Below are 12,824 nucleotides of genomic sequence, written 5' to 3' on the forward strand. Positions count from 1 at the left end.
CTCCCACTCCAGTTTGTCCTAACTGGAGTTTGGTTCTCCAAATCTTTCTTCCTCTAGCTCAGGCACTGAGCATGGCTCACTGAACAGAATCATTCTGCGTTATCAGTGAAGCAACTCTTAAGTAGTAATCATTCATATCTTTACAGTATTTGCTTGCTCATTGGGTCAGAGGGTGGAATAGCAGTGAGAAATCTCAGCATGAAAAGATATGCGCATCTTGGCAGTATCTTTTGAGTTTGGCCTGATAGTGTTATTAAAGGGGTCTGTCTGATCAGAAGAAAGAGCTCTAATTCAGCCCATGAAGAAAAGACAAAGAAAAGAGCACCACTCTTACCTCTGCAATAATCCCCACACACCCAGCAATGACTGCAGCCTTTGCTTGAGCCCCACTCATCCCTCCAAGACCAGAAGTAACAAACACCTTTCCAGACAGGTCTTCTGCCTTCAAATAGCGACGGCCTGCATTCAGCACAGTGAGCTACACACAACATAATATAGCAATTACCAGGAGTTATTTCACCCAGTGTCCCTGAAATCTAACAAAACAAAAAAAAAAAAAAAAGCTGCATTTTTCCAATTAACTTCCGTAGACACCTGGAACAAGTAGCTGTTTGCAAGCAGGACTGTTAAAGGTACTCACAGGCACTGTTTTCTATATCCAAATGATGTGTTCCTTTTGCAAAGGACAGTTTGAAACTGTGGAATTGGCTTCAGAGGTCACTAGGACCATGAAATGGCGTTAATCTTTTAAAAAGGAACCACGTTACAAAGGTGATGTTACAAAGGTGTTGGTTTCAACCATCTGTACTGATACCTGTTTCTGCCACTGCCAAATAGAATAATGAGCAGTTCACAATACAAAGACTTACTCAAGATGGCTGCTAAGGAAAACAAGCCTGCTGGATACCTGCACATAACATCCTTCCACAGTGGTTCATTTCACCCCAGTCACCAGCCACAGTTACCAACTAATCAAGCTTTCTCCAGTTTCTTACCACGGTTCCATGGACTATTCCCTGGGGTCCAATGTAGCAATAGCTCCCTGCAGTCATCTGACCATACCTAGCAAGATCAAAGAACATGATGATGCCATATGTTACTCAGGCAGAATGAAGGCTGTATACATCAACATGTATTTCTAGTATAACAAAAAAAACTCCTCAACCTAACAAACACACAAAAACCAATCTCCCGTACTTCTAGTTGTTATTTTATATTACCACATTCCCAACTTAATAGACCTTCATTAACAGTGCTTTCAACATGCTTTCAGAGGATCATTTAGCTCTTTAAACTACTGAGTTTAAAAATGTATAGACTGAAAAAAAAAAAACCATAAATTTTGGTTTGGCATTTAGCATGGGACTAAGACACAGATTCCTTCACCTTGAGGCATCTTTGTACCACTGGTTTTCAGTGCCAATCCTGCTTCTAAAACACAGTCATTTTAGAAGTTATAACCCTAAATGTGGCCTCAATTAATTTCTATGAAATCCCCAGATACATGGTAAGAGACACTTTGAGTGCTTTCATTTCTTACCAGTCTGTACACATTCAGCTCTCCCACAGTTTTAATTGATTCTCTTCATGGCAAACAGCAAATAACCATCCTGTGCTCATCAGATAGATGAACAGTAAAAAAGCAGGCAAAAAATCATTAAAAAAAAAATAAGAAAACCCTACAGCATTCTACTTCAAAGCTTTCTCTTGATGTAAAGAGAAACAAACACTTCATAACTTATGGTTTTTGCAGATTGCAAAACAACCACTGCAAAGTGTAACCAGCCAGTGCTGTGTGTAGGTTATGGTTGTGGCTTCAGGCTGTAATTCAGCCAAGTCTTATAAATAAACCTAATTCTAATTCCTAGCAGACCTCAATTACATCCTTATATGTGTGGCTAAATGTAACTCAAGCTCCTTAGTAATTGCACTTAAATGTGCATTAATGTGTTGCAGCATCAGGACTATAAGCAGCACAGTTAAAGTCCATCTGCATTAGATATTTTAAACAGCAGCTGCTTGATATTTGAATTAAATTTTAGATAAATATTTGATAGATTTTAATAGTAAGGTGTCTTCTTACATTGTTACTCCCAAAGCAAAGAGCTTCTCATATTCATCTCTACTAGAATAGTTGGGAATAACCTAAGAAAAGAATAAAAAGAAAACTCAAGTAAGCAAATTAGAGATTTAAGAAAATCTTTTTCACTATCTAAACTCTCTATAGCTGAACTGTTTTGATCAAGAACATGTACAGCTTAGGCTCATTCAGAACTAAGTCCTCTGATAAGGAGAGGATCTTCCCTCTCTCACTGCAGATCAGCTCACCTGAGGTGACAGAGACTGTACTGCAATAAATGCTGCAGAATTCAGACCCGAGATTCTTCTGTGAGCTATCATTAGTTCAGGTGGAATCAATTACCTTTTAATTCAATAGACAAATGAAAACTAAATAGAAGAGGAGGAAAAAGAGCAAAAGAAAACAAGATGCTAACACCTACCATGCCATTAGTAATGACTAATCGCGGAGCATAGCGATGGCTGGGAAAGAGTCCCAAAGGATGTCCACTGTACATTACCAGTGTTTGCTCTTCGGTCATCTCTGACAAATATTGCATTGCCAACCAGAACTGAAAAGGAAAGCAAGGAAAGTGAGGGAATCTGTTTCCATGGTGCATTTATGTTTCTTCATGAAGCTGCTAAATGGAGTACGAAGGCAGCTATAGAGATAACGAGGTGTATTCACATATGAAATAACAGCCAGAGCTCTCAACACATTCTTGCTTTTAATGAAGTCCATTAAGAGACATCACTCAGCAGGAAACATAAATCAACGAGAACAGGTCTGAATAAGTTCCAGAATAATTTCTCCAATATAAACCCCAGAAATGCTTTGCTAGCTTTTCAATGCATCATTTTGAAAGCCATTCTAATTTTATCTTGAGATTGACCATTTGGATGTGGCACTTTTCTGGCAATGTATCCAAAACCAAACTGCAAAATTTCCCCGTAAAAGAGATGAAATACTCATGTATATTTTTTATCCAAACCTGATACAGATAATTCAGTCTCTTCTGGTGCTTGTCATCTTTTCAACAGATGTATGCATTTAAATTTTTTCTCAAACCAAACAAACAGCTTTCACTATGGACAACGCTCCTTGAAATACCAAGGAATGAATAAATGCACCTCCAATCCATCTTCATAATTCAATAGTTACTCTTGGTTTATGCCACAGAGTATGACTGTCTAAACTGCTATAGATTTAACTCACATCCATCACTGTCTATTACAAAGCCCATTCATTATATTTCATGGGCCAAGAGTATATGATAGCCAGGTCTAAGAAGATCTTTTTTATGGGACACCGGTATTCAAGAATAGCTTGAAACAGTGTTTCTGCAGTTACACAGAAAAATGGATCTGCTGATCAAAGAGACAGCAACATCAACGACAGGCCTGCAAGCTTGAGGACAAGTTGGTAAGTGGAAATTCACCTCTGGTTGTTTTGTTTGTTTGTTTGTTTCTTCAAAAATTATTCAGGATAAAGCACAGGCCTGTGTGGATGACATAAACCAAACTCAGCCTTTTCACTGGGAATTTTGCAAGGACAAATTTTCAAAAAGCATGCTGTTTTTAAGCCACAGAGAACAAAATGTTCTATCATAACTGAATCATTCATGTGATTGCTACTCCAAATAAGCAAGACTAGAAAGGTTTTGTTTGTTCTGCTGTGAAACAACCGCAGGTCAAAGCTCTAACTTGGATGGGAACAAGAGAAAAGAAAATACTTCTGTCTTTGGCAGAGCCTCTCCTTCACCTTGCAGCCTAGCATCTGCCTGATGGATATCACCCCAGTCAGGCCCACAGTATGAACTGCCAGCACTGGTCTCTTGAGAGATGCTGTAAAACTTTCATGCAGTGCATTGACTGACATAACTGACATTTATGAATTAATGCACAGAACATCAGGAACGGTGTGCACTTTAAGACTGACAGTCGTAACTTAAACGTCCCAGCTCAGATTTTAGATAGGGTGTCACCCATTTGCCATTGCCATCAGAAGATCAGAATTAATCCTGAAAATAAAAGGCACCATCACCTGCCCAGTCAGCATGTGAACAATTTCAGCTCACCTGATTTCATTGGAAGGACTCAGGGCTGCACTTCATTACAGCCTCATTTTTGATTCCTCTGTGTATTGTGAAAAATGTTGCAAAAGTACCAGAAATAAACAAAAGATACACTTTTTGTTTCCTAAAATTTATTTTGCATATAGATTATCTGAGCAAAGTACAAACACACACACACACACACACACACACACACACACCAGAGAAAGACAAAGAGCTTTCTACATCATTTTACATTTTTTGAAACACGGTATTTCTATTGGATTGCCTGTGCTCTCTTTACTAAATAAAGCTCTTCCGGTCTACACAGCTCATAACTGAGCATTCCTCTATCCAGACAGGATGTTTTGGAGTATTTAGAGACAATGACTGCCAAGAATTATTGCAAACTCTGCCGAAGCAGAACGTGCCTGGGGGAGCGTACAACGGGATTCATGACAGAAGCTGCAAAAGCAGCAGCGTCCTACCTGAGCCCAGTTGCTGAAGACCTGCCCATTTCCTCCGTAAGTGACAAGCTCCTGTGGAAACTGAGAAGGATAATTCAATGATAATAAGGCAAGCACGTTTCTGAAATATTTCTCTGCGTCTCCAACACTAGCTGTTCAACATGTGCTGTAGGAGCAGTGTACTGAGAGCTGTGCTTTCTCACAGACAGCAACCAAGCTCCTGTGTATTGTGGGAGCTGGAGTGAGCCTTGCTAGCACTGCTAGAGTCCTCAGAGGTCTAAGGACCAAAACCCACAGTGCAGAATGAAGAACTACACATTACAGTAAGCGATAGATATTAGCAAAAAAGACCCAAAACGCAGAAATGAAAACATAACCACAGGAGAAGTGGTCGAATCACCCAAATTCTTCAATTTGTGTGCGAGCACTTACAGGAAGTAGCTTGCAGATTTGCTTCTGCTTCACGACTCTGACTTCCTTTATTGTCACTGCAGCTTACCTGAGCCACCGAGGGATCCAGATTATTCATGATCATCAGCATGATGGCAGCAGCTGATTTGGTCTTGCAAGGATAGTCTTCTATGGGGTACGCTCTGAAATGGCATTCATCAGACTTTAGAACGCATGTAAAAGAAACAACAATAAACATCTGACAGAAGTATCCCCACACGTCAACACATTCCTTTGAGTTAATATCTTTTATTAAAGAGGAGAGAAAAAGGAAAAAGGAGAAAGTGCAGATGCCTTAAGAGGCACATCAGGTTTCAACTTCAATCAGAACTAAGCAAAGAAAAAAGAACACATTCAGCTTGTCATTTGCTGAGTCAGGTAGTCAGAATGGGTTATAAATATGGCAGCTGTGAGATCTCATTGCTTTTCTACTTGGATTATTTGGGCATGCTTAAACCCAATTGCCAGGCCAAGGAAAACAGCATCAGTGGAAGTTGCTTTTGGGCTCTCCAGCCCTTACAAACTTAAGATCCCATCTAAAAAGGAAAACACCTAGCTCAAAATTCAGTTCTAAAGAAATCCCCAGAACTTACCTAGCTATGGGAAATATGAGTCTTTTTACTGAATAAGTTGTATTTCAGTGAGAAATTTGAGAGGTTGGGAATAGGAAACCCTTACAAGGACTTGAATCACTAATGTGATTCACTACCAACTTCTGCAGTTGCCTTACATATATTCTCCTCCATAATCTATTTGCTTTATCAAGTTGCCCTAAAACTTCTAGTCTTAGCTCTGTATTGTGTACATAGATGTACATATATGCACATATGTGTGTATATATATATTTGTTTCCTCTTCAGGCATGGGATGGTTCCTTTGCTGTGCTTGTATAAGTCTGAGTACAGTTGTATCAAGGCTGCTGAGATATAACACCAAGAGTTATAATCAAGAGTTCTGCTCTTTCTTTCTCTGTAAGCAACAAAACCATCACAGGTGCTGAAAATTCCTGAAGGCAGGTAGGAACATTTGACATTTTGTAATGCTATAATGCAATGGAAAGTAAAGCAATAATAGTGGGGCTAGCACAATCCTAGGCTGCAGCAAACGAGGACAAGCACAAATGCAACAGCCATGGATGAAGAAACAAAGGAAGAAAATCTGCTTACCTTTGGAAGGCCTCCAGAAAGCAGGGATCTTCAATGAGATACCCTTACCTCCATTGCCAACTCTTAAATGAGGTCTGGGAAGGGCTGGATCCTGGTTCCACCCCTTCCAGTCATGCAGGGACATGGCATGGCATGGCATGCACCTGAGCCCCACTGGGTTGGCCCTGCCTTCCCACCAGGTGCTCAATGAGTGCTTCAAGCCGTGACTTAGCATCTCTGCTACACATGTTCCTTAAACAATCTTCCTTTTACTGGGCCATAGATCTTCAGTGGCTAGATGCTTTCTTTATGCAAGGAAGACAGCTACACTGAAGAAATTATGCCAAAGAGTGCAAATGGCAAAGATAAATAGATTCTATGGGCTCTTCCCATGATCATATGCACTTTATCCCAGCTATTTACATTAGGATACTGAAACAAAAGCTTTGCAGTCATTGCCAAAACAAGAGGGAAAGCCTTTGAGCTTTTAAAAATATATTTTTTAATTATTATTAATGGTTTTTTGCTTTTCTAAGTTTGAGGTGATAAAACAAGAGGAATTATGTGGAATGATACTATTTCATCAAGAGAAGTCATTCCCCCCATAAGATTGCTCAGAATTTAAGAAACCCAATGTTCAGGAATGGACTGAGAGTGTTTATATGGGGAGAAGGGTGTTGTGGGTAACAGAACCAAATGGGACTGAGCTCCCTGGGATAAGCAGAGCAAAACCAAATACTACTAGACTAGACTAAGGCAACAAAAGATAGGTCTTAATCTGAGACTGTAACAGTCAGCTGGAAAAGGAGAGCTGTAAAATCATCACAAACTATAAAGAAAATATTCGAGCCTGTCAAGAATCACTGATGCCAGTGATGGAAACGAGCTGGTGGACTGTCTTATTCAAGCTGAGAGCAGAAGGCGTCTTCATTTGCATTCAGGACTACTGTCCTCTGCAGTCCAGCTCTGCAGTATCTTTCAGATTCTCTTACAGTTGTCATCCCCTTAGCTAATTTCTGCAAGAGCTGACCCCAGATAATGGGCAGCACAAAAACATGGATGTCTGTGGAAATTAGAGTGCTTTCTTGTTGCTTGCTTATTCCGATTTCTGTATAGACATTAACCAGGCCCCTGCTGGATGCAAAAAGGAATCAATCAGTCTAAAAAAAGAAGCTAGCCCCTGGCAGCCCTTTACAAAACTGTTCTGCTTCACAAACATTAGCCTCCTTAGATGTGTAATGAAGTGATGCTTCGAGATCAACAGGCACTGCCTATTACAAGACAGGGTCAGATACAGGTTCCAAGCATGGAAAAAAATGTGCTGCTTCTCTTTCAAGCCCAGGAAGTCTTCTCTGAGAATGACAAATAATCAGTCACTCACAGCAGATCCCAAAGTCATCCACTCAACTGATCTTACTTATTGGTTCATGACAACTAGCATCATCTCAAGGCTAGTGCAGGCTTCCTGTTCAGGTTGCAATCAGAGATTTTTGAAAAGTGACTGGTCCCTGGAAACTCTAAGATTTGCTATAGGATAGAGCATATGGCATCTCAGTGTAATGCCATCTCAACTGGCATTACCAAACACATGACCTTATTCAGTCCCTTCCCTGTGTTAAGTGGTGCTGAGCTTCCCAGCAGCAAGACTGCACCAGCCCTGCCAGCACCTATCCAGAAAGGTGCAATCTGCTTCCCTGCTAGTCCATGAGACTCTCATGAGGACAGAAAATAGGACGAAAGCTGAAGGATGAAGAATGCAGCTTTACAGAAGAGTACGACACACATTAGCAATCAGTGGAAATCATACCTCTCCTGTCTAAAGACACACAGGACATCCAATTGCAGCATGAACCCTTCACTTCTTACCTCATCTCAATATCTGGGAAGAACCTGTACATGTAGATATGGCCATACAGCCTGAGTTCTTCAGCAAATTCCAGCACCAGCTTCTTTTGTATGTCAGGTGGGAAATAACGCAGGGCATTGCGCAAAGCTAGCTGTCAGGGGGAAAAAAAAAGACACAGTAATCAAGATAAAAGAGAAATGGAGGCAAGTGGGTGGCCCTGAACTTTAGACTCAGCTGGAAACCTATGCCAGCTGCCACCAGGATGGTTTAATTTAAAAGGCCATGCCAGGGGAGCCACCCATCTCCATCTTTCCTTGTAGATTCAGTGGATGTACACATGCAACCCACCTCTTCCCACTCACCTCAAATCTGCACGGAAAGACCTTGGAGATTTGATAATTAATGCACAAACCTACAGACGTCTGATAGGGATGAATCCCCTCTTGCAGTGCTAGGGGGCACTGAACTATCAAGAAAAGCTCTGTTCAGAAACCCTTATTGTGAGATCCTGAACTCCCAGAGGCTCCAAAGACCTTACTGTACCTTCAGTTCAAACAAGGGACCTTAGCCCTGAATTATGTGACTTACAGAGGAAGATGTTCTTGGGTTAAGTTTCGTTATGCATGCAGCATACTAATGTACTGCATACTATGATGGCATACGTTATTTTACTGAAGTCACAAACATCACTTCCAAATTAGCTACAGTGATTAGTAGACGCTGAATTAAATTCCACAGATGACAGTAAGTGGCTCATCCTTCCTATTACCTTCAAAGATATTATCCATCGTTTGCAAAGTACTGTGTGTCCTTTTAGATGAACAAAAACATAATAAATCACTCTTTTTAGTAACAGTCTCTTAAGTCATGTCTCTGTATTCTATGTTCCATTTGATTAAAATCATAATGATAACAAATATTTTGTAATCTTTAAAATGCCAATTTCACGTGAAGATACTAAAAACTCTTATAAGTTCCTTGATATATGACAATACTATGGAAGTGACTCTTAGTGAAAGAGATTCATACATTTCATCTCTTCATTAGGCTGACTTTTAAGGGCTGTGGATAAGACGGGAAGGGATCAAATTTGCTACAAATCTGATAGCAGCCAATATGACCAGGGAAGCCCCGTTTGAGAGGGCTGAGGATGAAACCTGCTGCTGTCAGTTCCAACCTACTTGTGCAGCCTGGTGTAGGGAACCTGCTTTGGAAGGGGGGTTGGACTCGATGATCTCTGAAGGTCCCCTTCCAAACCCTACGATTCTGTGATTCTGTGAAATATTCACTGCAAGAAATGAAGGGGCGGCCTGCAGCACAGCAAACAGGTATCCAGAACAAAGGCACATAGAACCATCCAGTCTGGGTATTTCACTCTGCTCTTCTGGGAGGAAAAAGACCCTGATAAGAATTCCTGGAAAGGGCTACAAAGTCTTTTGTTCAGCTCAGTGAAAAACCTTATTCAGCGTGACTATACTCTGACTCTTAGGGCTACAGTTGTACAGTCCCTTCACCATTTGAGCTTGCTGGTCTCTCACACCTTTCAGCCAACATAGCACAGTATCTCGGAATCTAAAAACAGTCCATACTAAAAGATGTTTTTGTTGGCGTATTTGCTGCCAAACAGGCACACAGACCCTTTCACATCAGCAATCCCTGCAAATGAGCTTTGCCATTCCACACAGAAAATGACAAGGAGGAAGACCTGTCTAAAAGACAAGCAAATGCAAATTCCCTTTTGATATACAGCCTTATTCTTCTCCAGCTAGGTAAGTAGTCATTTTTCAAAACTGTATTAAACACAAAAATCCCAGCTATATCCACACAGACAAAATACAAGGGGACTTTGAAAGTCAGTACCTCAGAGGCAAGCAGCCTTCATAGAGGTTTCTAATTCTAAGAAATTCCTGAAGTGAGAATAAAATCAGTTACATCTCTTGTAACAAAAAGGAAAGCAGCGATATGCTGAAAAGGGAAAAAAGGTGCTTCTACATTTGGCCTTTTGGCTATGGAGAACTATCAGGATGAAAGTGTTTTGCTTCCATTCTGGCAAGGCTCACCTAATCTCTGATCAGTATATCTGTTATTTGAGTTACAATGAAACTGAAGGAAAAATAGCATTTTTCTTTGCTCTAAAAACACAAGCAGGCAAAAACTGTCTGGATTTTCAAATAAATACACTTAGACTGAGCCCCTGTCCTATTAGTGTTCCATGTGAGCACAGACCTGAATTTTGATGATGCAAACATTAATGAAACATGAACTTCAATGTTACACGAGGGGTGAGAAGGGCTCCTGGGTTGCTCAGACAATAGAGAGCTGATCTTATAAAAGAGGACTAAGACTGTGCCTTGTTTAGCTTAACAGAACAAAGGTGACATTTGATTGCTGTCTTACTGCAGGATAAGTGTCAAAGTAGGAAGCAGCTTCAGGGAAATGCTGGAAAGAGGAATAAATGGCTGTAAATTAGCCATGAAGAAATGTAGCCTTGAAATTAGAAGAATTTAAATAACAGATCCTGAAGGAGCCTCTCAATAGCAGCACTGGGTCTCTTAAAATTGCTTAGATAGAGCTTGACTGCTTCATGAAAAGGCAGTTGGCATATGCATCAAGGAGAATTTTGCATATTCATTACTGAATCAAACTGAATAACCTGAGAAAGGCACTTAAGGAGCAAATTCAAACAGACTGATCATCAAGCTTTCAAGGAAAGGCAACACTTGGCCATTATTCCTTAAGTTTCATTAAAGCACCGTATGAAACGCTATTGTGATCTTTAAGATTAATTGTACTCATAGCTGACACATTCCCCTCTGATATTAGACTGTGGGTATTTCATCTGTAGGTGTTCCTGTTCGTAGCTTCCTCAGCCAGCAGTCTGATTGGCATCTATCTGCTCAACACCTAAAAAATCAGCTCATCAGGGTGATGTCCAAGCCTGGGGTGAGGCCAGGAAAGCAAGTTAGGATCAGGTGATGGTTACCAGGATGAGATATGGCTCAGAGATCACCAGGCAAGCCAGTAAAGGCAAGACAGGCCCAAGGCCAAGTCAGCCTACAGGCTGGGGCCCATGGATAGGCATTTTTCTGATTCCTTGCAACACTGAGAAGTGTGCATTCTTCCCAGGTTGCACCAGCTTTAATAGAATGTCAGCAAGTTCCAAGAATGCAGCGTCCTTGTTCTGCAAAGGACGCACCACTCATAATATTTAAGGGCTGTTTTCCTTGCAGTGTATTTACATAAAGATACAGAGGCTGAGAAACAGAAAACTGGGATTTCCTGAGCTATAGGGGGAAAGAGAGAAGTGGCTTCTACAGGCCTCAGGCAAAGAATGCAGAAGAAAGACGACTCAGGAAACATAAACAAAAATCAGTTCTGAGAAATGGCTTGATTTATCCAAAGAGATTAAAGTTGATATGATAGAAAGCATTGTATATCTCTTTGGCAAACCCCAAAACATGCAGAAATGTATAAATCTCGCTTAAAGGAGTTCCTCTGTAGCCAAAAAAGGAAGCCCAAGAAAGTAAAAAAAGAGCAGTGCTAAGGATTATTATTGTGAAAAAAGGGTAAAATTGGAATGAAGGCATGTGGACAGAGGGACAGATCCCTAGTCTGAGGAAATTAGCAGAGCATTATTAACTTCATTTCTGTCAATATTAACTTCATTTCTGTCAAAGCTTTCATGAGCGCCTCGATTAGAAAATGAACACAGTGTTATGAGTGAAGACAAGCCTCACAATGTGCTCAGTATTACACACTGCCAACAAGATCTGGAAGCCTGTCTCAAGACTTTAAAACCACCTTGTAGACAGACAACCTGTCCTAAGCACGAAACACTTCTTAAAAAGGAGATTCAGCCTTTCAGATATAAAATAAATACCAGCTGAGCCTCTAACCCTGTTAAGAGTTGAAGGTGGAGGATTAAGAGTAAAGTAAATCAGAAAGGAAGCTTTTAAATTTTTAACAGGCTAATAAAAAACTGAGCCAGTATGACCTTTTATCACATGTGGTAGATAAGAAGGAGAGCTGAGGGAGGAATGTAAGACAATAGGCTGGGTCCAGAAAAGCAGCCTACCGCTGTCTCCTTGCAATGCTGTGGGGGCATTCAATCCCAGTTTCCATATAGGCAGTGAGGGCTTTGTCATTACCAGCGTTTCTTCAGGTCGACAGTAAGGTCTGGCATTGCTCTGAGAGAAATACCATCTCCTGTCCTGCAGTATGGATTTCCTTTGGTGCAGTGTACTCCTCATGGGGAAAATTGATTGAGCAAAGGCAGGGGACAAAATGGGGATGTTTGGCAATCTGTTGCCATGCAGTGAAGTTCACTCTCCATTCCTTTATCTTCACATCCACCTCCACAGCCCCTTCCTGCATGCTCACAAGCCACATCTGTCTGAGCTGTCCCAGGCACAGACTGAAATGCCCCCACCACAAATGCTCCTGACATTGGAGGTAAATCCTCTCCGGATATTTCACAGCTGTTCCTCTCCCTACCCAGATAATGGGCTCTCCTCTGCTTCTGGAAACGGGCTTCGAAACAATTTCAGAGCTAATGCCAGGGGGAACTCCCACAAAGACAAGAAAGTTGCATGCAGCTCGGTGTGGGTGAGGAACTTCTGTGTTCTGACCAGAAAATCACACTCTCAGCTATGACATGTGATGAAGCACAGGCTTTCAAGCTAAGGAACCCACCTCATCCTCTCCTCAACACAGTTCCTAAGGATTTCTACCCACTGACCGATTTTTTCTGCTGCAGATATTTTTTTTAAATTTCCAACATGAAATACTGCAATGATTGCTTTAG

At 41.0% G+C, this 12,824-nt stretch overlaps 1 protein-coding gene across 5 annotated transcripts in view; it reads right to left on the reverse strand.

Moving 5' to 3' along the window:
- Window positions 1–12,824, reverse strand: part of UROC1 (urocanate hydratase 1) — a 69,556-nt gene that overhangs the window by 20,583 nt on the left and 36,149 nt on the right. For all 5 annotated transcript variants that reach the window (XM_085235921.1, XM_085235922.1, XM_010718550.4 and 2 more), the window contains 7 exons: window positions 8,041–8,171; window positions 5,079–5,172; window positions 4,601–4,660; window positions 2,502–2,630; window positions 2,084–2,145; window positions 996–1,062; window positions 335–478 (listed from right to left, as the gene is read on the reverse strand). In XM_085235921.1, coding sequence (XP_085092047.1) covers window positions 335–478; window positions 996–1,062; window positions 2,084–2,145; window positions 2,502–2,630; window positions 4,601–4,660; window positions 5,079–5,172; window positions 8,041–8,072 — 588 coding nt within the window. In that variant the 5' untranslated portion in view covers window positions 8,073–8,171. The remainder of the gene's footprint in view (window positions 1–334; window positions 479–995; window positions 1,063–2,083; window positions 2,146–2,501; window positions 2,631–4,600; window positions 4,661–5,078; window positions 5,173–8,040; window positions 8,172–12,824) is intronic.

This window comes from Meleagris gallopavo, chromosome 14 (genome assembly GCF_905368555.1).
Source record: "Meleagris gallopavo chromosome 14, MGAL_WU_HG_1.1, whole genome shotgun sequence".
Lineage (NCBI taxonomy): Eukaryota > Metazoa > Chordata > Aves > Galliformes > Phasianidae > Meleagris > Meleagris gallopavo.